The sequence below is a fragment of the Cibotium barometz genome, chromosome 24 (assembly GCF_041138505.1).
Source record: "Cibotium barometz isolate CiBa-2024 chromosome 24, ASM4113850v1, whole genome shotgun sequence".
Taxonomy (NCBI): domain Eukaryota; kingdom Viridiplantae; phylum Streptophyta; class Polypodiopsida; order Cyatheales; family Cibotiaceae; genus Cibotium; species Cibotium barometz.
The window spans coordinates 8,029,580-8,055,269 of NC_141069.1; the positions used below are offsets into that span (position 1 = coordinate 8,029,580).

The 25,690-nt window shown below is 46.0% G+C and overlaps 1 protein-coding gene across 2 annotated transcripts in view; it reads left to right on the forward strand.

Moving 5' to 3' along the window:
• The first annotated feature begins 1,980 nt into the window (after positions 1 to 1,980).
• Positions 1,981 to 25,690, forward strand: part of LOC147624871 (uncharacterized) — a 38,466-nt gene continuing 14,756 nt past the window's right edge. The window contains exons 1-5 of one of the 2 annotated variants that reach the window (XM_086818109.1): positions 1,982 to 2,133; positions 2,217 to 2,282; positions 10,537 to 10,635; positions 10,869 to 10,930; positions 11,046 to 11,097. In XM_086818109.1, the coding sequence (XP_086674235.1) occupies positions 2,083 to 2,133; positions 2,217 to 2,282; positions 10,537 to 10,635; positions 10,869 to 10,930; positions 11,046 to 11,097 (330 nt within the window). In that variant the 5' untranslated portion in view covers positions 1,982 to 2,082. Of the gene's footprint in view, positions 2,134 to 2,216; positions 2,283 to 10,536; positions 10,636 to 10,868; positions 10,931 to 11,045; positions 11,098 to 25,690 lie in introns of both variants that reach the window. The other variant, XM_086818110.1, reaches the window with a different exon arrangement.

The following is a 25,690-nucleotide window of genomic DNA, read 5'->3' on the forward strand; positions in this document are numbered from 1 at the left end:
GGAGGGGTAACTCGTGGTGGTATGGGACACCATGGTTTTGAGCGCAAAACAAAAACTCTAGATGCTGCTAACCTCCACATCGAGGGCCTTGAGGGCGAGCCTAAATGGCGTTATGGTTGGGCGATGATCTAGATGCCAGTGTCCTCATGTTCCTTTGTTTTTAACCAAGATTGTTAGAGGCGTTAGAGGCGTTTGGTACGAGGCGGGTATGGTACGCGCCTCGAAAGACTCGTATTTTTTAGAGACGTTAGAGGCGTGTTAGAGACGTCCGTTATATATATATATATATATATATATATATATATATATATATATATATATAGATATATATATATAGATAGATATAATATATATATAGTGAAATTTGAGAGAGAGAGAGAGAGAGAGAGAGAGAGAGAGAGAGAGACTAGAGTGTGTGTGTGAAAGAAAGAAAGTTGTATTAAACGTCTGCAAAAGGCCAAAATGACCTATGAGACCAAAATAGTCCATCCTCATCATCTGGATACATCATCAAGATTCAAGGGTACAAAGTAAAATGAAATGAACTGAAGTGAACCACTAGAGTATAGAGAGAGCTCCAAAAGTGGGTATAAAAAACATCATCATCCTAGTGTGTTTAAAGTTTGAACTTTGAACTTTGGGTCTTGAGAAAGGCTTAAGGGAGGGAGGGAGAGAATAAGGGAGAGAGTGTGTGTGTGAGAGGGGCTGCCTTGGGCCCTTAAAGCCCCTGTCTAAAGACTCACACCAGCAAAATTATTATTATTATTATTATTATTTTTTTTGTGGACGCCTCGATCAGGCAGTCGAACGCCTCGAACGCCTCGAACTGTTAGAGGCGCCTCGTAACAACTATGGTTTTAAGTAACCACAAGTGGTTTATAGGATGCACTCCTAACAGCCTTCCACCAAGAGCCCTAGGTATTGAACATGGATCTTCAAATCTTGGGCAAAATCTTTGTGCGGGAACAAGCTGAAAGAAATCAGCCCTGTCCCAATGGCAACTCATACAAATGACATGGCAAGCAGCCATACATCTTCCAAAGCTGCTGCAGAACTCATCTGTACCACCTGATGATGTGGGAGCCTGGTTGTCCATATAGTTATGCAAAAGCCATGTTTTTGTGGCAACACTTTAAGTGGCCGTACAGATGATGTAGAAATTCATAAATGCTTACGTGGCAATCCATATTGCTGAGGTCAACCGATCTGACTACAGGTGCTGACATTGCAATTTGTACAATTCTGATGACATGGATGCCCAGTAACAGTCTGTATGGCCCACGTGTGTGCTGCAGATGGCCATACAGCACTGAAATGTACTAGTGACATGGAAAGTACTGGTGCAGTGGTTCCTTGGACTGCTGGTTGTACAGCTTCCCATGCTACTGGTCACACATCTCCCCTTGCTGTGGCTGATGGTACAGTTGGTACAAGTGCTCTTTTTTGGCTTGGAATCAGTGCAGGAACCTAGGGAATTCAGTGCTTGACCTCTAAGATGTACTTTAGCACGTTTTGGCCCAGTTATACTCTCTATATTCTTTTTCCATTCAGTGCTTGATCTCTAAGATGTCTTTTAGCATGTTTTGGCTCAGTTATAGTCTCTATGTTACTTTCCAGATTCATCAATATAACATCTACAAAATAAAGTTAGCAAAAAGACATAATAATAATGAATTAAAATTGGAAGTTTACCTCATGTTCAAACTCTGCGCGATGCTATCTCGTGACGTCTTCTTAGTTCTCTAGGAGACATGTCTGCCTGGTGACAACTCACCGGGAATGAGGATCAAGATCAAGCCATGAACAAGTTGCAGCTCTATTTGAAACACAACGTAGAAAGACCAGCATAAAACTAGAATCTTCCACGTAACAGCTTCTTGTGGTATTTACGTAAGTACATTCTACAAAGTATTTCACATTCAAATGATAGGCTCACTGATCAGGCTTTCAAAGACATTGATTTTTAACTTCTTGCAGCTGTTAATGGATCTTTCTATGTAGCACAGCCTACAAACTTTGCTTTGTGTTAACTCACAAATTTGTTTTGGCTTTGTGTTAACTCACAAATTTGTTTTAAGTGATATGCAGTTGGCAAAGTTTTTACAAGGGCAGCTTCCCGTTGATATTTTTTCCGTAAGTAGTTTACACTCTGTTATGATCACCATACAGCTTTTAACTTGTTTCAGTAGGTCACATATATTTTTTTCCCTTTGCAGATTGTCAAAGAAATACAAAGTACTATTCCTTTGGAATTCAATTTTGAGCGTGAAGTCTGGTTCATGGTAATATGTTTATTTATTTGCAAGAAAAGGGTACAAATGGTTTTTTTTTTTTTGGGGGTGAAATATGGGAAAAAGAAAAGTTAATGCTTTATTTTTGTCAAAATGTGTTATGCTTTTTGAGAATCTGGAGGTAATAAGAAAGAGATTGTGTCTGTATACTATGCATTGAGTGTGTAGTCTATGTAAACCCCATACTACCACTAGAATGGCTTTTATAGAAGCAAACAGCACAGTGCCTTTATATAGGCAAACAATTGGATGATAATATAGTGTGGCTACCTATCAGATGAAGGATTATTAATGCGATGCACATAGAGCTGGAGTTCCCCTGCTAGTGTAAGCACCCCTCCCCTGAGTCCCTATCCTGCACGTCCGTCTGCTGCTGTTACCCGGCCTTCATCTTGCACCCCCTGCCTCTGCTTAGCCTTTGCCCCCTCCCTGTTTTCCACACCTGCCCTGCTTCTTTCCCTTTCCTACCTGCTTGAGCGTGTCCCCTTCCCCCTTGCATTTTTTAGCTGCTGCCCTCCCCTTCTTGCTGTGGGAGTCCTCCTTCTCCACCTTCAATCCAACATAGCTTCCTCCCCTCCAATGCCGTGTCTTGTTTTGCTTCCCCCTTGCATTTTTTAGCTGCTGCCCTCCCCTTCTTGCTGTGGGAGTCCTCCTTCTCCACCTTCAATCCAACATAGCTTCCTCCCCTCCAATGCCGTGTCTTGTTTTGCTTGCCTTCTTTGTTGCTTCAGTTTGCTAACAGTTTTCTCCCCTTCTTGCTGTGGGAGCCCTCCTTCTCCACCTTCAATCCGCTGTAGCTGCCTCCCGTCCAATGCCGTCTCTTTTTTTTTTTCCTTGCTTTCTTGGTTGCTTCAGGTTTTCTAACAACATTCACCATTTGGCATTTGTGTGTGTCCCCAGTTCCCTGCCCTCCCAGTGGACTCCATGGCAGCTTCTCCATCTTCCCCAACCGAGGCCTCCCTCTCTAGTGCCCCTGACCTTCAGCACGTCTTTATCAGTAGCCTCCTTGGAGGTCACCACCTTCATCAGCAGATTCACGAGTTTCAGACTCGCTCCAGATGAGGTTCGAGATCTCCAGCAAGCCGTGCCAATCGGCGAGGGAAAGGTCAGATTCTAGGCAATGGTTACATTTTGATCAAGTTTGATTTGACTGCCCTCATAGACAAGAGGCCTGCAGGAGAGCCCCATCGTGATACACAGCGCACATGGGTACTTTGCTAGATAGCACCACGACCTCACACGTAACTTTGACCTACTGGCTTTACCGTTTGCTTCCCAGGCCTTCTGAAAGGATACCATGATCTTCTCTTGGTAAATGGGCGACGTCTCTGACAAGTGATTGAGACCCCTTCGATGATAGCCACCACCATGGCATGGCTTCATGACTCACATAATCATCCCTACTCCTGGCCTCGCTGAAACGGTTCCTGAGGTGATAGTGCACGGAGCAGCCCGCACCTACGTGTAGAGGTGGATTGTCTGCCAAACCTGTTGTGCTTTGGGACAGTCCCAAAGGCAGTGCCACTGCAACTCCATGGGGTGGCTGCAGTGAGCAGATTTTGTTGGCGGCCATCTTCCGGTGGCCAACCGAGTGCCGACAGCGAGGCGGCAGTGGGCTAACTGCCAAAGGAAGAGTGTGACCTTCCTTGGCCGAAAGTGGAGGAAATGCTGTGGGAGGCCCAATGGTCTGCTGGGGTGTTGTCTATCACATGCATCTGTATCCTGCATCCCATCCTCGCTGTGTAATGAAAGAATGGGGTGGTTGGACTTTCCGGGCTGAAGGGGTCCTGCCACTCCCACTTGCTGGGGTCCCACTTACGAGCCACCTTGGCTGGGGGAGGGTCAATGTGCCGGTGATGATCATGTCATCTGCAAACTCAGAGTCAAACAACTCCTCTTGGAATTTGACGGGGAGACCTGGAGGCCAGTCTCCTGTGTAGACAGAAAGCTGCTCATTGCCTCCGTGAGAAAGAGGAAGAGGGAAGGGGGGCGAGCACCCTTGACGAATTGACATGGAAATTGGAAATCTCTCTCCTTTGGCTTCCTGGCTGAGGACATGGCTATGGGCAGAAGAATAAAGCATTGAGAGTCCTCAAATTTAGTCTGTTGGGAATCCCATCCAAAGCATGGTGCCCTCAAGGATAGCCCAATGTGCCGTGCCCTGTAATATCCATGTCGAGGAGTAGAACTGCTATATCCTCCCGGTGGAGAAGAGCTGTGTTCGTCGCCCACCATAAAGTAAAGATGTTATCCAGGAACCGGCATCATGTGTGAGTATGTGGCCATCCCCAGGAATCTCTGTGACATTGTCTTTGGGATCTCCCGAAGGCTCAGTAGGTTTGGCAGCAGATTCTCCGCATCTTCACTACGGACAGGGCCTCTTCTTGCACTATTAGATGGGGCACTGTCGCTTGGGCGACTGAAGCCGAGGTTGTCATGACTTATGAGGAAGGTGGGGGGCTAGCCCTTTAGGTCTCTCACCTTTGCATCTCGATAGTGCCAGTCCCAGCCCCATCTACTGTCACTGGGCTCCTGGTTGGAGCCAGAGATGGGAGATTCCATTAGGGACATCTGGCTCGACATCATTTTAGCCTCCGTGGCTAGTGGGGGAAGCTTTAGGGTGGTTCTGACCGTTACTCAGGAGAAAGAAGGACAACACATGGAGAATGTGTATAGATTACAAGAGATTGAATAAGCTGACAATTAAAATGTCGACACTATGGAGCCCATCCATAGGTCCGGAAGCGTAGAGAATGCTCAACTAGTGACATCCCCTTCCCCGCCCCCCCCCCCCCCCCCCCCCGCCTTCTAAAGAGTTGACTGCAATTGAAAAGCTTTGAAGTATGCTTCTAGCAGATTCTTAGAAGTATACTTCATCCATCCATGACTCTTAGAAGTATACTTCATATCCATTTAGCATCCATGGGTGAATAATTCTTAAACATCACAAGGTAGTGTCTTTGAAGTGTGCCACTTGCAACCCTACATTGGCTGTAACACCTCTTTCAACTCATCCACTTCAGGTGGATCTTTCATAACCAACTCTCTAGGCTCCGGTCCCACATATTTGCGCAAGAGGCTTACATGAAACACATTGTGTATCTTCCAACGATTCAGCAAAGCCAAGTGAAAAGCCACTTTATTAATCTGCTCAATGATCCATAGTACTTGGTAGAGAGCTTAGGGCACATTTCCTCTTTTCCAGGTCTCTTTCTAAGTCTGGCTTTCTCGAATTTCAGTAATACCCAATCATTTTCTTGGATGTCCAATTGCCTTCTATGGTTACGTGTAGCCTTTTTATGCTTCTCTTGAGACGCTCAATGGCTGTCCGTCCCTGTGTGTTGCGAAGGCAGTATCAAGGTCCCTCACAAATTTATCTGCGGCAAAGATCTCATCCTTGGTACGAATAATGGATGGCAATACCACTGCCATACATGATCTCAAATGGGGCCTTTCCTATAGAAGCATGCACTCTGTTGTTATATGCAAATTCCACAAGTGGCAAATACTTCTTCCAAGAGCTTTTCTGATCGACCACATAGCATTTTAGCAAATCTAACACCGTTGAATTTGCAGCTTCGCTTTGTTCATATGTCTGAGGATGATAAGTTGATGAAAAATTCGGCTTAGAGTCCATATTGTCAAAAAGAGCTCTCCAAAAGAGACTTGTTTTCTTGGAATCTCTATCCCCCGCATTTGATTTGGGCATCCCATGATGCTTAAGCGCCTCTGACATAAAGATTCTGACTATATGCTTAACTTTTATGGTCTTTCTAATAGGCAAGAAGTGAACTTGCTTGCTAAACCTGTCCACAATAGTCCATATTGCATCATTGCCATACTATGTACGAGGCAAATCCATGATAAAATCTATGGCAATGCTTCTCCATGGCTGGTTCGGAACTGGCAAAGACTAAAGCAAACCGGGAGCCTTTTGCCTTTCAAATTTCACCCTTTGGCAGGTGATAATACACGCACAAGAAATGCCTCTCAATCATTTGAGTGGTATGCAAAACTCCTCTATATCTTGCATAGGGAGGAGCATTGCATTCGTCCAAAACTTTTTGTCTCATGCTTGAAACTACACAGAGAGTTATCTTTCATAAGATAGCCATCTTTCACTACATACGAGGTGTGTGCATGACCAGCAATCAAATCAATTCATATATCTACAAATTCAACATCCAAATGATACATGTCTCTCATCCCAGGTAAGTCCTGATGTGAGGCAATTGAAATTGCAGCCACATATGGTTTTCTTGATAGAGCATTTGCAACCACATTCTTCTTGCCAGGGGTGTGTAAAATCTGAAAATGGAACATAGAGAGGAAATTGGCCATCCTTATATGCTTCTCTGAAAGCTTGGTTTGTGCTAGAAAATAGCGCAAACTTTGGTGATCGGTCTTGATTGTAAATTCAGCTCCCAATAAATAGTGTTTCCATATTGTAAGAGCATGAATTACAACCAAGAGCTCTTTCTCATAGATGCCAAGAGAAAGCTCGGTATCATGCAGCTTTTTGCTCTTATATGCAACGGCATTTCCTTCCTGATTTAGGACACCTCCTATGCAATTGCCACATGCATCGAATGGATTTTCTAAATTAGGAATCACCAAAATTGGTCCCGATGTAATGGCACTCTTGAGCTTAAGAAAAGCATCAATTTTAGATTTTGACCATTTAAACATAGCCCTTTTCTTGGTAAGTTCGCGCAAGAGTGAGGCAATCATTGCAAAATGAGATATGAATCTCCTATAATATGAGCATAAACCAAGGAAACTACGAACTTCATGTATGGATTTGAGTTGCAGCCAATTCTTAATGGCTTGGATCTTTGCAGGATTCATTCACACACCATCTTTTGACCCTGTGTGTCCAATTGGGATGGTGATTCTCTGAGAGGAAAAATTCACTCTTTTTGCCATTAATCATCAGCTTATGTTTTCTCAATTCATCAAAGAACACTTTCAAGTGCATCTTATGTTGTTCCTCATTCTTTGAAAACACCAAAATGTCATCGAAAAAATACACTTATAAATGCTCTATGATTTTTGAAAATTCGGTCCATCATTCGGTTAAAGGTAGCCGGAGCATTTGTGAGACGAAATGGCATAACCAAATACTCATAGAGACCCAAAGATGTGCTATCTTGTGTACATCTTGAGGCATCACTCTCACTTGATGGTAAATCACTCTTGAGATCAATGCGACTAAAACATTGTGAACCATCCAATTTGTCTAAGATATCATCAATCCTCATAATAGAAAAGTGATTCTTGATGGTTATCTTATTAAGTGCCGTGTAATCCACGCGCATGCACAATGAACCATCCTTATTTTGCACAAGAAGAACGGGTGAACAAAATGGCGAATAACTTGGTCGCACTATACTCTTCTCTAAGAGTTGACCAAGATGGGTGGCTTGTGGAATTTGAAAGCAAGAAGCTTGACGATACCCAGGTCAAATGGCACATTTAGGACAAAGAGCTGTATGCGGTTATACACGCTTTGAAAACTTGGTGACATGGAACCAAGTTTATTGTGCTAACCAACCACGAGTTGATTAAGTACATTTGTGAGACCTGAATCGAGGGGGAGGAAGGCACGGCGGGCTGAGTTGGTGCAAGATTTTGATATCGGAAGGGTAGCTTGAATAGAGTGACGGATGCCTTGTATTGCCAGCAGGTCCAGGTAGGGAGCTCCATAGATTTAGACGGAGACTCTCGAGTCATGCCAAAGGCTTTACCGATATTAGGGCTACCTTTATGACTCTCTAAGATGGCTATATGAGATTGAGGTAGCTCCATAGATTTAGATCGAGACTCAGGAGTCATGCCATCCGTGAGTGTGGCAAGTGGTCGGTTCCTTATTTGGAATGTATTGCTGCTCCAAAATGATGAGGTGTACCGGACAACGTTAAGATTAGGAATAGGTTCCTATATGAATGTCATGACGCTCCTATAGTAGGTCATCCAGTGGTACAACAAACCTATGATTTAGTAAAACGGACTCTTCACTGCCCTAAGATGAAGGCGTATGTTCATGACTATGTGGTAAAGTGTCGTCATTGTCAAAGTGAATAAGGTTGAATGCCTTAGGGGTGGAGGTATGTTTCATCCTTTAGAGATCCTAGGAGGTAAATGAGAGAGTATTTCCATGGACTTCATTGTAGGTTTGCTACGGACCAGATGATGGTATCTCGGTGGTGGTGGACAGATTGACGAAGATGGCACGATTTTTACCTACAAAAGTGAGAGTAGAGGCAATTGAATTGGCTCAATAGTTTGTTGAGCAAGTTTTCAAGTTGTATGGACTACCTTTTGATATAGTTAGTGACAGGGACTCCAAGTTTTTTGGACATTTCTGGCAGCTAGTTTTCTAGAGATTGAAGACTACGCTGAGTATAAGTTCCTCTCATCATCCTCAAAGAGAGAGGGTGAATCAAGTTTTGGAGGATATGCTTCATAAGCTCATGATTTGGTTTATATGATTGGCCTTGGTTTTCAGCTGTGTTTAGGGAGATTCAGGGAAGGACTCCACAATAACATAGCCTTTATGAACTTGCCAACCAACTCTTCCAATGTTGGTGTCAACGGGGCTGTAAAAGTTTGGCAATTGCTTTTCCTTTGCAAAAACGTGAGAATGGGGTTGGGACCTTGTCAACGCCAAGTTTTGACAACTTTGATATAAACATACCTATTAAGGTGCATACTCAGTTTTGAAAGTTGAGGGGTTTTAAACTCCTAGTTGCTACGAGGCGCGCCTCTGACAGTTCGAGGCGTACGACTGCTTGAACGAGGCATCCACAAAAAAATTTATTTATTTATTTATTTTTGCTGGTGTGAGTCTTTAGACAGGGGCTTTAAGGGCCCAAGACAGCCCCTCTCACACACACTATCTGTCCCTCATTCTCTCCCTCTCTCCCTGAAGCCTTTGTCAAGACCCAAGGTTCAAAGTTCAAACTTCAAACACACTAGGATGATGATGTTTTTTATACCCACTTTTGGAGCTCTCTCTATACTCTACTGGTTCATTTCAGTTCATTTCATTTTACTTTGTACCCTTGAACCTTGATGATGTATCCAGATGATGAGGATGGACTATTTTGGTCTCATAGGTCATTTTGGCCTTTTGCAGACGTTTAATACAACTTTCTTTCTTTCACACACACTCTCTCTCCCTCTCTCTTACACACCCTCCCTCAAGGCTCATACATACACACTCTAGTCTCTCTCTCTCTCGTCACTCACCTCCATAGCGTAACCCCCCCCCCCCCCCCCCCTCTCACTATATTCACACCCTGAAAGGGTTTCTGTTTACCTTCCAGTTCCAGTTTCATTTTCTAGGTGCCAGTAGTATCATCTTTATTTTTCATTTTCTGGTTTTTTATCCAGACATTGTATCAGATCCACCATGATGTAACTTTTTGGTCTCATAGGTCATTATGGCCTTTTGAAGACGTTAATATAACATTTCATTTCATTTCATTTCTCTCTCAACTTTCACTATATATATTATATCTATCTATCACTATATATATATATATATATATATATATATATATATAACCGATGCCTCCAACACGCCTCTAACATCTCTAAAAAATACGAGTCTTTCGAGGTGCGTACCATATCCGCCTCGTACCAAACGCCTCTGGCGCCTCTAACAACCTTGTTTAAACTCAAAGGCTTCGAAAATAGACATATATATATATATATATATATATATATATATATATATATATATATATATATAAAACCGATGCCTCTAACACGCCTCTAACATCTCTAAAAAATACGAGTCTTTCGAGGCGCATACCATACCTGCCTCGTACCAAACGCCTCTCGGGCCTCTAACAACCTTGTTTAAACTCAAAGGCTTCGAAAATAGACATATATATATATATATATATATATATAACCGATGCCTCTAACACGCCTCTAACATCTCTAAAAAATACGAGTCTTTCGAGGCACGTACCATACCCGCCTCGTACCAAACGCCTCTGGCGCCTCTAACAACCTTGTTTAAACTCAAAGGCTTCGAAAATAGACATTGTTTGTAGATATTTTGTAGATAACTCACAATACATTTCTGATAAGCTTTTACAAGAAGCAAAAATTGTCCAAAATACAGAAATTTAAGTGCAACATTCTTAGCCTGTTTTTTTTCTTTTGTGGAATTCTTGCTAAGTGCATTGAAACTGAATTTTTTGATTTTGAACATGAATGGTTTCATGAATAGAATGCAATAAAAAATAGTTTGGAGGCCAATGGATTCAAGCAGATAGTCTGTCCTTTTCCATGTACAGAGTTCTGTTCAAAGCGACTCATTGTGATGCAGGTAATTATTGTTTCATGTTTTACATGTTGCTATTGTGCTCATGTTATATCATGAACAAACTTATATATTGATTACTGAACTATGGTGATTTTAATTGTTTCAATAAATTGACCGCTGTGCTATGGTAATTTTAATTGTTTCAAGTTTCTGATTCATATCTTAAAAAATGATGGGATTTTTTGAGGTTGAAACGTAGTCTTATACCAGAAGAAATGTTGTATTGGCTGCTTCAGAGAATTGATGGTGTTCCATTTACTCAGATTTTGTATCCCCTTAAAAAGGATTTTCAATCCAGGTAAACTCGAAAGGGTTTTAGGATTTATGGAAAGTGATGCATATGACTTTGCCTAGCAAGGATTTTCACTGTGTTTAATGAAATACCGAATCCTTTGTCATTGAGATGTGAGCAGGCTATCTGAGGCTGTACAGGCTGTACAATACTTGTTAGAGGCTTACGGTCAGGTACTTCAATATCTGAGCCTTGTTTTTTGGTGCAAATGAGCTTATATTTTCTGAGAAAAAAGTTTCTGAAAGCCATCTATGCTGTGCTACGTAGGTACAAAACTCAAACAGTTGAAGCTCACGCTCCCCCCCCCCCCCCCCCCCCCCTGCTTGCGCTGCTGCCTGCGCACCCTCCCCCCTTCCCGCCCACGCGTCCACTCCCCCCCCCCCCCCCCCCCGCCTGCCCTCGCGTTTGCTCCGCCTGTTTTTTTCTTGCGCGCCCCTTCGCTGTAGCGCCCGCCCCCACCTCTTCTCTTTCGCGCCCCCCCCTCCTTTCTTCAGCGCCCCGCCCCCCCTCCGCCAGCCGTGGCCCTCTCTTCCCCCCCACCCCCCCCCCCTTTTTTCACGCTGCTTCCCCTCCCCCCCCCCGGGGGGTTTTGTCTTCACCGCCTTACCCCCCCCCACCCCTTTTTTCTGTTTTTTCGTCCCCTGGGGTTCTTTCTTTACCTTCCGCCTTCCCCCTCCACCCTTTGTGTGCAGCTCGGCTCTTGCAGGATCCGCATTCGCTCCACCCTCGACATAGCTTCAGACTCTGATGGAGGCTCCTCCCGCCCCCACCTCAGAGGGACTCTCCCGTAGCCCCCTCGCCCGCCCCTGAGGATACCCCCATCAGGCTTTCTCTTTCGCCAGAAGAGGAAGCGAGCCTTGCCGCAAAGGTGGAACGCCTCCAGGCACATTCCACCATCTGCCGTATAGTCGGCACTCGCCCCAGTAGAGGGGAGATCCGGGATATTCTCCAGGCCCGCCTTCTTGCAGATGTGGGCAAGATCCTGGACGTTTAGCTACTGGGCCGTGGACACTACTAGATCGAGCTCGAGACAGCCCAGAGTGTGGCCAAGATCCTAGCCATGAGTCCCCTTGACATCAGGGGCTCTCGGGCATTCTTTCAGACCTTGGCAGCATGGATTTGTCCCACCAGCGGCCGAGCAGGGAGAGCGCCTTTTCCATGTTACAGTTTGCTTCCCTGGACTCCGCTGTGAGTACCTTCCGCTCCTTTCTAGGCTAGGAGCATTGGTGGGTTCGGTGTTTGAGACTGGTCCCACAGCAGCTTCAGTGGTGGCCAGAGCAGCTGGGCTACCTTCGGTCAGAGTTTTAGTTCCTGACATCTCCTCCCTTCCGAAGGTCATTCAGCTACCTAGGATGGGGGGGGGGGGATGGATTGATCAGAGAGTGGAGTTTTCGGGGCTCCCGAACCAGTGCTTTATCTGCAGACAGGTCGGCCACCTGGCCAAGGCCTGCCCTCGCAAGAGACCCCGACCTTCACTGCAGCAGCAGGCCCCCGATGGACCGCCCACAGATGCGGCTCGACAGGCAGCCTCCGGGACACCTGCTCAGCCCACAGAGACCTCAGAGTGGCAGCCTGGGCAGGGGCGCCGTCGAGGGAGACAGCCCCAGCAGCACGCGTAGAGACCGATGCAGCAGCAGCCACAGTCTCAGCATCACTGGGTTCCCGTGAGGAACAGCTTTGCTCCCCTACAGGAGGAGACCCCAGCGCCGACTGAGGACCAGGAGATGCCAGCACCCCCTCCTTCGCCCCCATCCCCCCCTCCTGCCTCGCTTCCACCTTCGCCTCCTCCCGTCCCCGCTTTGGTTTTGGCAGCGGCTCCTTCTCCACCCCCTTCTCCCCCCCCTCCCCCCCCGCTCGCCTCAGCTCCCCGGGAGGCACTGGCAGTTCCCTGGCGCTCACCTGCAGTCCGGCGGACACTGAGCACCGACCTTGCTCGAGCACCGCAGAGGAGACTTACCATGCCGATTCGGGTTTCACGGATATCCTCTATCCGCAGTCGGCTAAGTCGCCTCGACATTAGACAGCGCTTGGAGGCTTTTGATTATTCCTTCACACGGCTTTTTGGAGCGGAGGGCCCCCATGACCCAGCACCCATCAGAGTTCATGTAGTGATACCTCCGGCTCGAGGGGAGGAGGCACTTGATTCAGCGGTGGCCTTCTCATTCTGTGGCCCTAGCGACCGGGAGTGGACTATGGATCTCGCTCTTAGCACTTTGAAGCCTCAGGCAGTTGAGTTTTCTCACCATGTGAGCGATCTGGAGGTGACAGACGTGATAGGCCGACTATGGGAGTTGGCTCATTTTTTCTTAGATCTCCGGGAATGTGGATGCCTCCGGGATTCGACATTTGGTGGTTCGCATAGTGGCAGACTTAGCACGCGACCCTGGATATGTATGCATACACGAGGTTGCTCTGTCTGAGCGGGAGGCAGTCGCCATGGGACATAGCCACTGGCGCCTGATCCGAGATTCTTGCAGCACACCAGGTGGGCAGATTCGTAGCCGCTCGGATGGGGACTATTCTCCATCCAAGCCGCTTGCGAAGGCCCGCCGTACGGCTGAGACAGCATCCACCTCAGCAGGTCATCCATGAGGATCATCTCATGGAATGTACAGGGCCTTGGCGGCGCACACTATATACGTTATCGTGGTTGCTTGAGGCAGGAGCTTCAGAGATGCCTGGTTGGGTGCAGTGTTGATATTTTGATGTTGCAGGAGCACCATTTGGGTGAGAGCAGGATCCGGAGATATGGTTCGGTGATGCCTGGTAGATGGGACACCTTTTGGTCTGCAGGGTTTGGCCCCTTGGGTGGGCAGGGAGGAGTATGTATGGTCATTGCGGATGTATGGCGGCAGGCCATTGTGGATCACGGGATCATTGTGCCTGGTAGAGCACAGTATGTCATTCTGAGGATACATGATGAGCTCTTTGGCGTGCTCAATGTCTATGCGCCCAACCATGCTAGTGCCAGAGAGCAGAGTTCTGGACCCAGGTTACGGATGCATTGCCAGAGGCCGCACATTGGTGTGTTGGGGGAGACTTCAACATGCTTGAGGACCCGGCCGATAGGGTGGGAGGCAGTCATGTTACAGTGCACAGCACGGAGCTTGCAGCTTGGGAGCGATTTTGCATGACACTGAGGATCACTGATGCATGGCAGCATGAGGCTTTCTCCCGCTCTCAGGACAGTCTTAGTTTCTCTCGGTCGGATCGCTGGCAGGGAGGGACTAATCTATCACGGATTGATCGCTTCTATCTGGGCAACTGGTCAGGGGAGTGAGGGGGCTCCGTTGGCATTCTCGCTGGCACCTCTTTTTCAGACTATGCGCCAGTTATTTTGACACTTGAGGAGAGGACACGGGAGATCAGCTTGCAGTTGAGGATCCCAGAGAGGATACTTACAGATCCTAGTCTCGGTGAGGACATTGAGAGGATATGGCATGATAGCCAGAGCCCTGACCAGGATGCAGCAAGCTAGTGTGCCCATGGACTCATCGAGCTCAGCTCTTTTTTGCACGCTACAGCCTTGACACGGCTGGGAGAGACACGCGAGCGGGAGCGTCGGTTGAGACGTAGCCTTGCTTCGCTTCAGCGCCTTCAGGAGCAATAGCCTACATGTGAGTGGGTGGCGTCCCAGCTGAGCCAGGCACGTCAGGAGGTTAGAGAGGTAGAGGAGCATAGACATGAGTTCTATTATCGTGGCCAGGCCTCTCAGTGGACGTAGCTTGGTGATAGAGTGACTGGGGAGTTTTTTGAGATTACTGGACCTCGCCATGCTCGACCAGGAGTCCGCCAGCTCAGGAGGCAGGACGGATCGGTAGCCACTGAGCCCGGGGAGATCAGAGCCATTGCTACTGAGTTCTATAGAGACCTGCTTTCAGCGGAGCCAGCCACTGAGGCTCGGGATGCTTGCAGACAGACTGTGTGGGCCCATGTGCAGAGAAGGGTCACAGATCGTATGCGTACAGTTCTGGGTGAGCCTCGTTCAGAGGTTGAGCTTGCTGAGGTCTTGAGAGTCCTTCTGCGCCACAGTTGCCCTGGGGAGGACGGATTGACGCCTGCCTTTTTTATGCGCTATTGGGACCTTTTGGGGCCAAGCCTCCGCAGGGGCTTTCAGTATGTTTTGGACACTGGGGTGATGCCACAGAGCTTCTCAGAGGGCTTGATCTTTCTTCTCCTCAAGGGGGAGGGAGTATCAGATGATATTCGGCATTGGAGACCCATTACGATCCTCAATACTGTCTACAAGGTCTTAGCAAAGGCCTTGAGTTTGAGGATCCAGCCCTTCTTGGGGGAGTTGATTCATGCTACCCAGACAGGATTCGTCAAGGAGCGTAGTATCCTTGACAACATTTTCACCTTCTGGGAGGCGACGGCTCGAGCTAGATTTCTCGGTGAGGACCTGGTCGTGATGCTTCTCGATTTTGAGAAGGCATACGATCGAGTCGATTGGAGTTTCTTAGAGGGCACGATGCTTCGCCTGGGCTTTGAGCCAGTTTGGATTCGAGGAGTGGCGGCTCTATATTCCACAGCTCGTAGCCAGGTGCTGATGGCAAGAGGACGGGGGCCGAGTTTTGAGTTGACCAGATCAGTCCGTCAGGGGTGTCCTCTCGCCCCGTTTCTTTTTCTCTTCTTTGCTGAGGCTATGAGCATGTATCTGACGACAGAGGAGGTTGGATTGAGAGGACTCCAGCTCCCAGTCCGAGGGGAGGACCTGCTCGATGCTGAGTTTGGTGATGACACGGGTTTATTTTTGCATGGCCAGGAGGCCGATCTTCAGAGGGAAGAGCAGTCGCTTCAGGTTTTTAGTGTAGCATCGGGAGCATTGATCAATTGGCGCAAGACAGTGGCCTTTTGGATCAGTAGCGCTCCCACTCCGGCATGGAGCCCTGACCCCAGTTTTCGATATTTTCCTCCTGGCACAGCAGTGCGGTATTTGGGATGCCAGATTGGACTAGATTTGTCACCTGAGCAGCAGATTGCCCCGCTTCGTCTGAGCATTCGGAGGAAGCTTTTGTATTGGAGTACAGCTCGGCTATCCTTGGCTGGGAGGGTGGTGGTGGCGAATCAAGTGCTTTTAGCGACCATGTGGTACATCACGTCTTGCTGGATCTTCTCGAGCTCTTGCATCAGCCAGGTACAGAGGCTGATCAGGAACTTTCTTTGGTCTGGGCGGGATGGTCAGCCAGCCCGGTCTAAGGTCGCTTGGGCAGTTATTACACTTCCGCTGGGCCAGGGGGGCTTGGGCATTATAGATCCAGTTGATCAGAGTAGAGCCTTATTGGGGAAGCTTATTGTTCGGGGGCTACTTCCAGGCGTTGAGCCTTGGAAAGAGCTTCTTTTGCAGCGGCTGCAGGCTCGGGCTCCCCCATAGCAGGGGGCACTTGGGCACCGGAGATACGATGGATCTTCATAGAGATGAGGAGGACAGGCCTCAGTAGAGGATGGGAGGACAGATTTGCCTTGAGCATCCTGCGAGCTTGGGAGTTGCTGAGACCGGGACTCTCTCAGAGACCTCCTTCTTGTGATGAGGAGCGGGCCAGACAGCCGCTCATCTGGACCCCATCGGTTCGCACAGAGCAGGGTCATATGTTGGGTTCTCGGCCTCGTCTAGCCTGGGGACCACGGCAGGCCCAACACGTAGTTTTGGAGACTGGCAGGCCTTTTGCAGTCTCCCAGAGGCGATCCAGGTGGAGAGGTTGAGTCACTTCAGAGGGGGGCTGATTATGAGGGATGACATTCAGGAGGCACTCACAGAGGAGTGGTTCACACCTCTCGAGCCAGTGGCCCCACGGTGGATGGGAGCCTTTACACAGTTGGAGATCTTGATTGCTGTCAGAGCTTGCACTGAGGATGGTAGATGCCTCTACTATGAGATCCAGGATGAGGGCAGACTTCAGAGAGTGGAGGTGGAGTCGCCTTTGGTTACAGAGTTTTCAGAGGATACGGGTAGTGGCCGCCGCTTCTCGGAAGTGGCATATTGACCCAGACCCTGCAGATGTGGACTCTGATTGGCGCATATGGGCATATGCAACGCGCCCCTTGGCCCGGCTCCAGTGGGACCCTGGCGAGTACGAGTGGCATGATCCAGAGATCACCTTTTTCCAGTATACTGTTCGGTTGGGGCGACATATTTTGACGGCGAGGAGGATGGTCTCTCCAGCTGCATCGGAGCATTGGCGGCTACAGGGACTCTCACAGGAGTTCTTGGAGGATTTTTGGACCAGGCTCTAGGCTAGTTGACAGGCACGCAGGATCTCGACTTTCCAGTGGCTGGTCGCCCACAGGGGCTCTGCAGTTGGCACCTGGCTTGTCTACAGCGGTCTTCCGGCGGCCTGCGTCCGGTGCGGCCACCCTATGGAGACACAGAGACATTGCCTATGGGACTGTCCTCAGGAGCAGCAGATTTGGCTGCGGATGCTGCGCATTCCGGCCCCCCTCTGTTTAAAGGGTATGTATACGTGGGGTGCCGCTGCTTGGTCGACTTCGTCAGGGCCTGCTTTGGGCTATGAGATGGAGCAGGACAGCCAGGCCATCAGATTCATTAGGGACCAGCCTCGCCTGGTTCCCTCACCGGATTTCTCGTCCACCGGCTGGACACCGGAGAGGGATCTATGATGGGAGCTCCTCAGCAGTCTCACCATCTGGTTCACCTGGAGAACCCGGTGCTTCAGGGCCTTTGAGGGGAGACTGGAGCCACCAGCAGAGACTGTTTGGGGGATTTGGCAGGAGTTGATCCACACCCTGCGAGGACAGTATGACCGCATCCGCGACTCGGATGAGGCGATCTTGCGGCGCCAAGCCTTTCACACCACTTGGCGCAACGGCCCCTTCTATACCCTACACGCGGGTTCCCCCCGCTGGCACTACAGGCCATGTGTTTGGCTTTTCCCCCCTCCTATTGTATGATATAGCCTCTCAGTCTTTGTACTGATATTTGTACTTTTCTGCACCTAGGGAGAGTCTCCCTAGCTGCCTAGCTTGGATCTTTGCTCTGTTTCCTTATGAGCAGGAGAGGATCTTTTGTAGCCCTACGGGCGTTTTTCTATAACTAATGAAAGGATCTTTTCTCGGGAAAAAAAAAAAAACTTAAATAGTTGTATGTGGTGCTAAAGGTGCGACCACATGGTCTCACCGGCTCAATTCACCTGCTTTGGCTTGCATGAGATCCCCGGGTCTATGTTTCTGTTGGTCCCTAGTGTGCTCTGCACCAATGGTCCTATGAAGCTCGTATTGTTGCTGTATGTCAGTTGGAGTCCCTTGCATAGGCCAGAGGGGTAGATGTTCACCGTTGACCAATCTTTCCTCACTCAATAGGCAGGAAAGTGTTTGTCCATGCTGCCCCTGCTTGTGCTGTACCTGTGGAAGAATCATAATTCATACGTCACTCTCAACATCTTTGTGACCCTTTTGAGTTAGTTTCTAAGGAACTCCTTACATGATATGTTGGCTTCAAGCTGAGTCTAGGTCAAGAGAACACTATGTAACTTGTTGACTGGCTACAGTGGAGATGAATCTGAAGTGAATGACCTCCTTGCTTGAGGATACATGAGGTGCTGAAAATCATCAGCTTGTTCCCTTGCTCGAAGATATATGAGGGTTTCATAAGCATGACATTATCTGCATCATCTGCTTGCATGGAAGAAAGTTATGGAGATTCACGAGAAAAGAGTACCTTTAACTTGAAACTTTCATATGTACTCAGGTTGACTAAAGTCATTCAAGAATTGTGATAAGGAGTTATATAGACAAGTTCAAAGGGAACTAGAGTGCTACACTTCATGCTTGCCATAGTCAATGTTGATGAGTTGTATAGACGACTCCGAAGGGAGCTAGAGTGTTACATATCATGTATTGATGGGATTCCCCTCGGAACAGGTGCATGTTACTGGGAGACCTTAATCATTTGCTTAGTCAACAACACAATTCAAAGTAGACAAATGCATAAAACTGTGTCATTGTATGAATAGTGTGAATAAGTTCTTTTTCTTGCATTGTTTTTTAAACTGAAAAAGGAAATTTGTGTACAAAGCTTCACATGTACTCGGGGAAATCTACCAACAGTACTGTATTTCCAAGATATTTCAAAAAAGTGTGAATCAAGTGGATGTGAATTCCTCTACCCGACAACCTGCCTATTAGGTTATCCACCAATGCTTTCACTATTGGGCAATGTGCCCAAGAGCTGCTTCAAAGCTCTCACTACCAACAACCTGCTGGTAGGTTCTCCAAGGCTTTAGTCAACATCAAATCCAGAACCCCGGCTAGGCAACCTTGCCTATTGGACTCGAGCAGATCTCGAATTATTCAAGGAGAAACCTACCGGGCTGAAGAGCTCAAATTGCTAAGGCACCTAAATCGGAATTCTTGTTTCTCAAGAATTCATTAATATGAATGTTCAAACAAATAGTCACCTCCCTTGCTGATGGTGTGAACACACGCCAGGAAGATTGTAGAAGCTTGTAAATAAGTTGACCAGCCCAATGGCCCTTCTTCAAGCGTCTTGAAAATACCAAATAGAAAAATTCCTCTCCCACCATGTACCAGCAGCAAAGAAGGGCTTCAAAGGCTTCAGGTGAAGCATTAAAAAGCTATGTGCAGCTTCACATTAGCACGAGCAGCAATCTGAAAGGTGAGGGCAGCTCGGGCAGGTACACAGGTAGTACCAGCAGCTCGGGCAGGTACACAGGTACACAGGTAGTACCAGCAGCTCAGGCAGATACACGGGCAGCATTGGGCAGCTGAGGTGGCACATGGAGGGCAGCGGGAACCCAAACGATGGACGTGTGGCAGAGGAGAAGACGATGTGCAATTGATTTCCTTCATTTTCCACCGTTGGCAAGGTAGTCAATTTCGTTCCCTGAAGACAGGCACGTGACAACCCACACCCTTATGTGGGAGGGACACTTGGCGGGGGACCCAAGATTAATTGCACCCATTTTTAGGGTCTTTATAAATCTGGTCAATGACGCATTAAAGGATTTACAGTATATTGTGTTAACTTATTAAACTTCAATAAATGAGTTTAATACTTACCACCTACAAAACACATGTGATTATTACACATTGAACTCATTTAACTTCAATAAATGAGTTTAATACTTACCACCTACAAAACACGTGTGATTATTACACATTGAACCGTATATGTCTGTCCAACGTATTTCTAAGCATTATGGAGGCCCATGGACAATTCACATTCATTTAGTCTAGGCAATGTTCAAGCATGAAGACAATTCACGCACGCAAATCATTATCCAAGAACATGCAGCACACCATAAATTATAGAAGACAAGATATCAAGAAAATCTACCCATCTTGGAAAGATTTGTGTTCATCATATTGCGTTGCATCTCTACTGCCATTGTCGAAGTCCACCCTCCATGGTGGCCTACTATTGTGGACCAAGAACTCTCCTCCAAGTGGTGAAGGTGTTTGCCTACGACAAGGAGCTCTTGGGTTCAAAACCCCACAAGGTGCTTCCTTGGCGGCATTGCCTAAGGGCTGTGAAAAACGGTAACTACGGGAGGATCTTGGGCCTAAGGCTAGTCAGGGAAAAAAAAACATCTTCTTGGGAATCTCATCTAGGCACATGTCCAAGGTCCAAGGTTTAATCCATGTTGGACAAAATCCTTATGGACACCCCTAGATCCCTATGGCTGTCTCCTATTTACAATCCCTGTGGCCACTTGCCATAGAATGTGTTCACGGGTATCTTCTCGTAGTGTGTGCTTGGGGAGTTCTTTGTTTAGCTTTATGGCCACCTGCCATAGCTCATGCCCAAGTTTTTTTTTAAAGTTTCAAGAAGTGTCGAATACTTCTTGAGACAGTCTTATGCTTGAGAAGAACGTGTGTAAAGATTGTAGTATGTAGCGAAGTTTTGGAGAGTGTATCTCTTAGTGATGCCCTTTATGCACATAACTGACGAGGAGCAAAAAAGGAAGACTTCAGCCCATTATCTAGCAAGAGTTGGAAATCTACCGTAAATAGACTGCTAAGCAAGGGGGAGGCTGATTTTAATCAGCCCAAGGGTGGACAACCACCTCGAAGAGATGCACAGGATGCCAAAAGGGATAATAATGCTTTTGAAAAGGCGGGGGGACCCAAGGCCTCCTTTTGGGATGTCTCAACAACAACAACTAAGGATGTATTATATGCATGAGGATAGATGTTTTAATTGTGAAAGCAAGAACCATATGTTTGCCAAATGCCGAGAAATGCAAAAGATCAAGAAAAAAAGCCTCGTGTGAATGTAGTAACAGGTGTACAAGGTAATACACTAGAGCCCATGGAAACATGCAAAGTATGTAAGATTGGGGTCATTGAAAGACCTACCATCCCTTTTTATGTTTGACGGCTGGGTTAATTGTATATCTAGACAAATGTATGCTGCCTTAGGCTTGGAGTGCCTCAAATTGGGATGCCCATGGGGGCAAAGATGCAAATGTAACTCACAAAACAGCGTATACATATACAAGAATACTTGGATCACGAGTTTCTTGATTTCTGTATTGCAGGAATGTGATGTATTGTTGGGTATGCGTTGGCATGCACAAATCAATCCTTGTAAGAATAATGGGTCACTAAAAAGATCACCTTGATGCATAGAGGTTAGGAAGCTGTAATTTGTGGAGGTGCAAAAACTTAGATCCTTAACGCAATTAAATGCTTATTTATATGGATCCATGGACCTTAAAACGAAATTCTCACATGCACAATGCTGAAAATGAACACCCGCACAAAAGACACCATAGCTTGCTATTTTTGTTCCGCACAGCAGTCACCTGTTCTTTTGTTAAGGCTTATATATGTGCACTTGATACAGATCAACTATGTGCGGGCCATGCATGGTAAATAAATGATAATGGAAACCCTGGAGTCTTATGTGCTTGTGCCTTTGATGCTCACTAAGCTCTTGAAGTGGGATTTTTTTGCCAACAGTTCTGAGTAGATTTTCATGTGGAGATTCCAATAAAGCATACAATCATCACATTGTGGTGACTGTGCAGATGGATATGGTTTACTCTAATGACAACAACAATGAGTATGTTGCAGAAAGTGCTACTCAATTCAAGGAGAACGATACACAAGACTTAATAGAAGGATAGGTGTCTTTGCAAAACAAAATGGCAATTTATGGTGTCCTTCTGCACATGTTGATATTTAGCATTGTGGATGTGCAAATCTCTTTCCAAGGTCTGTGGATTGGCTGTGGCCATTTGATTAAGTATTTATATTTGCGCCCTGATGAGTTACATTGGTATGAGAGCAAGTCTTCCTTTCCTCTTACAAGGTAGACGATCCTAGCCTGGGGCAACACTGTTTATTATCAAGACATTTGTGAGATGTGAAATTCTTATCATTTGGATGAGAAATTATCTAGCATACGGGCTTCCATAGAGGATGGGACAACAGACTCCTATCACACAGCAAAGAGGAGGATAGCTTATGATGCAAAACCGTCTGTGTTGTAAAGAACTTGGCTTCCATATGCAGGACATACGAGTATTTTTCGTCACTACATGTGCTTCTTTTGGCCAAGAATGTGAAAGGACATGGAAGCCAAAGTTTGTGGGTGTGTGATGTGTCAAAAGTCAAATTTGATAGACATAAGACACTTGGTTTAATTTTGCCTATTCTAGAGCAACCATGGGAACACATTACAATGGACTTTATCATGAACACCTTTTGAGAACGATGCCATATGAACTATCTTTGACAGGTTAATCAAACAAGCACTGTTAGGAACATTATAAAGATAGAGACTATGGCTCGAATTATCTTGGCACAAGCGTGCAAACATCATGGGATGCCCAAGGTTATGATTGTGGAGAGAGATCAAAGAACCACAAGTCTCTTTTGGAGAGCATTATATGACAACGAAGGCTCAAGCTGAAATTTGTAAGTGCTTATCATTTCCAAACAAATAGTCAAAGTAACATATCCGTGTAAACCCCATGGTGGTTGACTTTAAGACATGGAAGACACATATTTGAAGCACGTCAAAGTGGAGAAGATGAGAGCATAGACCAAGATAGCAACTTAGAGTAGGAGCAGAGGGTAACGGAAGAATTTAGCACGAGAAACTCGATTGAGGATGAGATGTTAGGAAACATGGACACAATAACAACCTTTTGTCGGAAGAAGACAAACGCTGTGGCCGCGTGCATGCATGTGCATAAACTTGTATAGGACTGACATAGAGTATCTGATGTGTTTTGCATGAGGTATCCCAAAGTTTTGCACTACATCAAAAATGCGAGGACAAATTATAAACCCAATTGGTAGTATTATGCTGAGGCATCTTGTACATGATATATATAGTGCGTATATATGTTTTGAAGTGCACTTGCACTTCAAATTTTCTTTAAAAAACGGGAGAAGTGGGCAACTTATTGTTTGGATGCCCCTTCATTAATGAAAAGTGGGATGTCCCAAACTTGGGTCAAGTGGGTATGAGCAAATCTTTCACAAACTTATGACAAGTGGCAAAATCCATGTGTAAGGGTATAGCAAACATGTAGAGGTAGGCGCCCCCTTCTCCACACTCTTGAGCATGCAAAAATTAGACAATATTTTATCTTCTTCATAGTTTTCGCTCCCCTCCTTGTAACTAAGCTATTGGGATTCATTTTTGGCATTGTCAATTTTATTGGTGAAGTGAAATGGTTCTATGTGTGTATGCATATGCCATAGACTATCATGCGTTAATTATTAAGATCACTATAAAGATTATCTTTTGCCTCAAATAGATAAACTCGTTAATGAGCTTCATGAAGCTAAGTAATTTTTGAAGGTAGATCTTTGATGCGGGTATCATTGGGTACACATTATGTATGAGGATGTATCAAAACAGCTTTTTCCCGGAAGCCCCTTTCGGGGGATGCAATGCAAGCATTGCATCACTCACACACACCATGGATCTCAGGGTTTGAACCCGGGTTCATTCGTTCGGGTAGGGTAGAATGGCCTGAGCTAGACCACTCGGGCAAGAACAGCTTTTTGAACTCGTACAATGCACAAACGTGATTGAAAGTGATGCAGGTGATCAAAAGTAGTAGACCCAAATTGATCAAAAGTGATGCATGTGAGTAGAAGCAGTCCTTTCATAAAAAGAAAGACCATTGTAAGCAAAAACTTGGATCACTTGCAACAAATTACTCAGCATATGAGAAGGACAAATGCATGCTCTAAAGAAGTGGCAGGGTTATTTTATGATGCTAAGTTTGAAATTCTAACTAATCGTGAAAGTATCAAATGGTTTTTTGTAATTAGCCAGGTCTTCATGGTAGGAAGACTTGTTGGGTTGAGATGTTACGAGAGTTCAATTACGAACTGAGGTATCAAAGAGAGAAGTATAATGTGACAGCCGATCACCCTAGCTGAATAGCAATGGTAAATGGACTAGGTTTTACTTTATTTCACAATGAATTCCTAGAGTTGGTCAAGGGTAGATGTGAGCATTGTACCCTTTTACTGTGAGATTTGGCTAGCAGTTAAGAAAAACGTCCCCTTGAAAAAGCCATCGATGATGGATGTGAATCCTATTGTAGATGCATCAAGGATGAAGATGCTTTTTAAAGAGAAACTTTAGTTACATCTAGGGTAGGTGTAAAAGAGTTAAGTACCACACAAAGGTGCTGCTGAGAAAGGTTTGGATAAAAGAAGTATACCATCCACACGACGGTGCTCAGAGAGTAAGTACCACATGAAGGTGCTGAGAAAGGTTTGGATAAAAGAAGTATACCATCCACACGAAGGTGCTGAGAAAGGTTTGGATAAAAGAAGTATACCATCCACACGAAGGTGCTGAGAGAGTAAGTACCACACGAAGGTGCTGAGAAAGGTTTGGATAAAGAAGTATACCATTGGGGATGGGTTAATTTTCCCTTCACTCGCCAGCTCCAGTTTGAGACTAACTTCAGCGAGATAGTGAGGCGATCCCACAAGTGGTGGATATTCAGAGGCTAGGTAATGGAGGACGGAATTCATGAGGACGACAACACATAATGAGACTAAACACATGAGGTTCTTTGATGCCTACTTCATTGTACACACAAGGTCTCCGTAGCACATTGACCCTGTCTATCCTTTTGGCAGCTAGTCTTTACTTTTTTTCATGTTTTCTTGACCTCCAGATTACTCATGGATCACATGTAACAAGTTTTTGGTCTTGTTGACCCTTCGTGCCTTTTCTAGAGGTTAATAACATCTTTCTTTATTGCTTTCTACATCAAGAGAGTATGTATATGGAGGGATTATGACCTCGAGGGCCTTTTTTTGTGTCATCATAATCAAAGCATTGGAGAACTTGCAATCAGAAGACTCCTGCTCTATCGAAGAGGCAATGTTTCTAGCTAAGGATGAATAAGGACGTTGAAGATTGTGTCAAAAATGTCACTTCTTAAGGTGGCGGTTTGCTGAATCCATTGGTGATCCAAGGTGGCAGATGGGAGGGTATATCCATTAATTTTATTACAGGACTATTGAAGACTTAGAGAGGACTTAGATATGTGTGGGTGATTGATGTAAAAAATGGCTCCAACCAGGAAAGATTTCAAAAACTCCCCAGTTAGCTTAATTATTGGAGTGTTTATTTAAACTTTATGGGTTACTAGATGAAATCGTTATTGAGCAGGATTGTATATTGTTAGTAACTTTTGGGGAGGTCATTCAGAGGTGGGATATGAGATTGCATAAGAGCACAAATAAACATCCTCGAATAGTTGGTGGCTCAATGAGAAGATGGTTTGTACCTATCTAAAC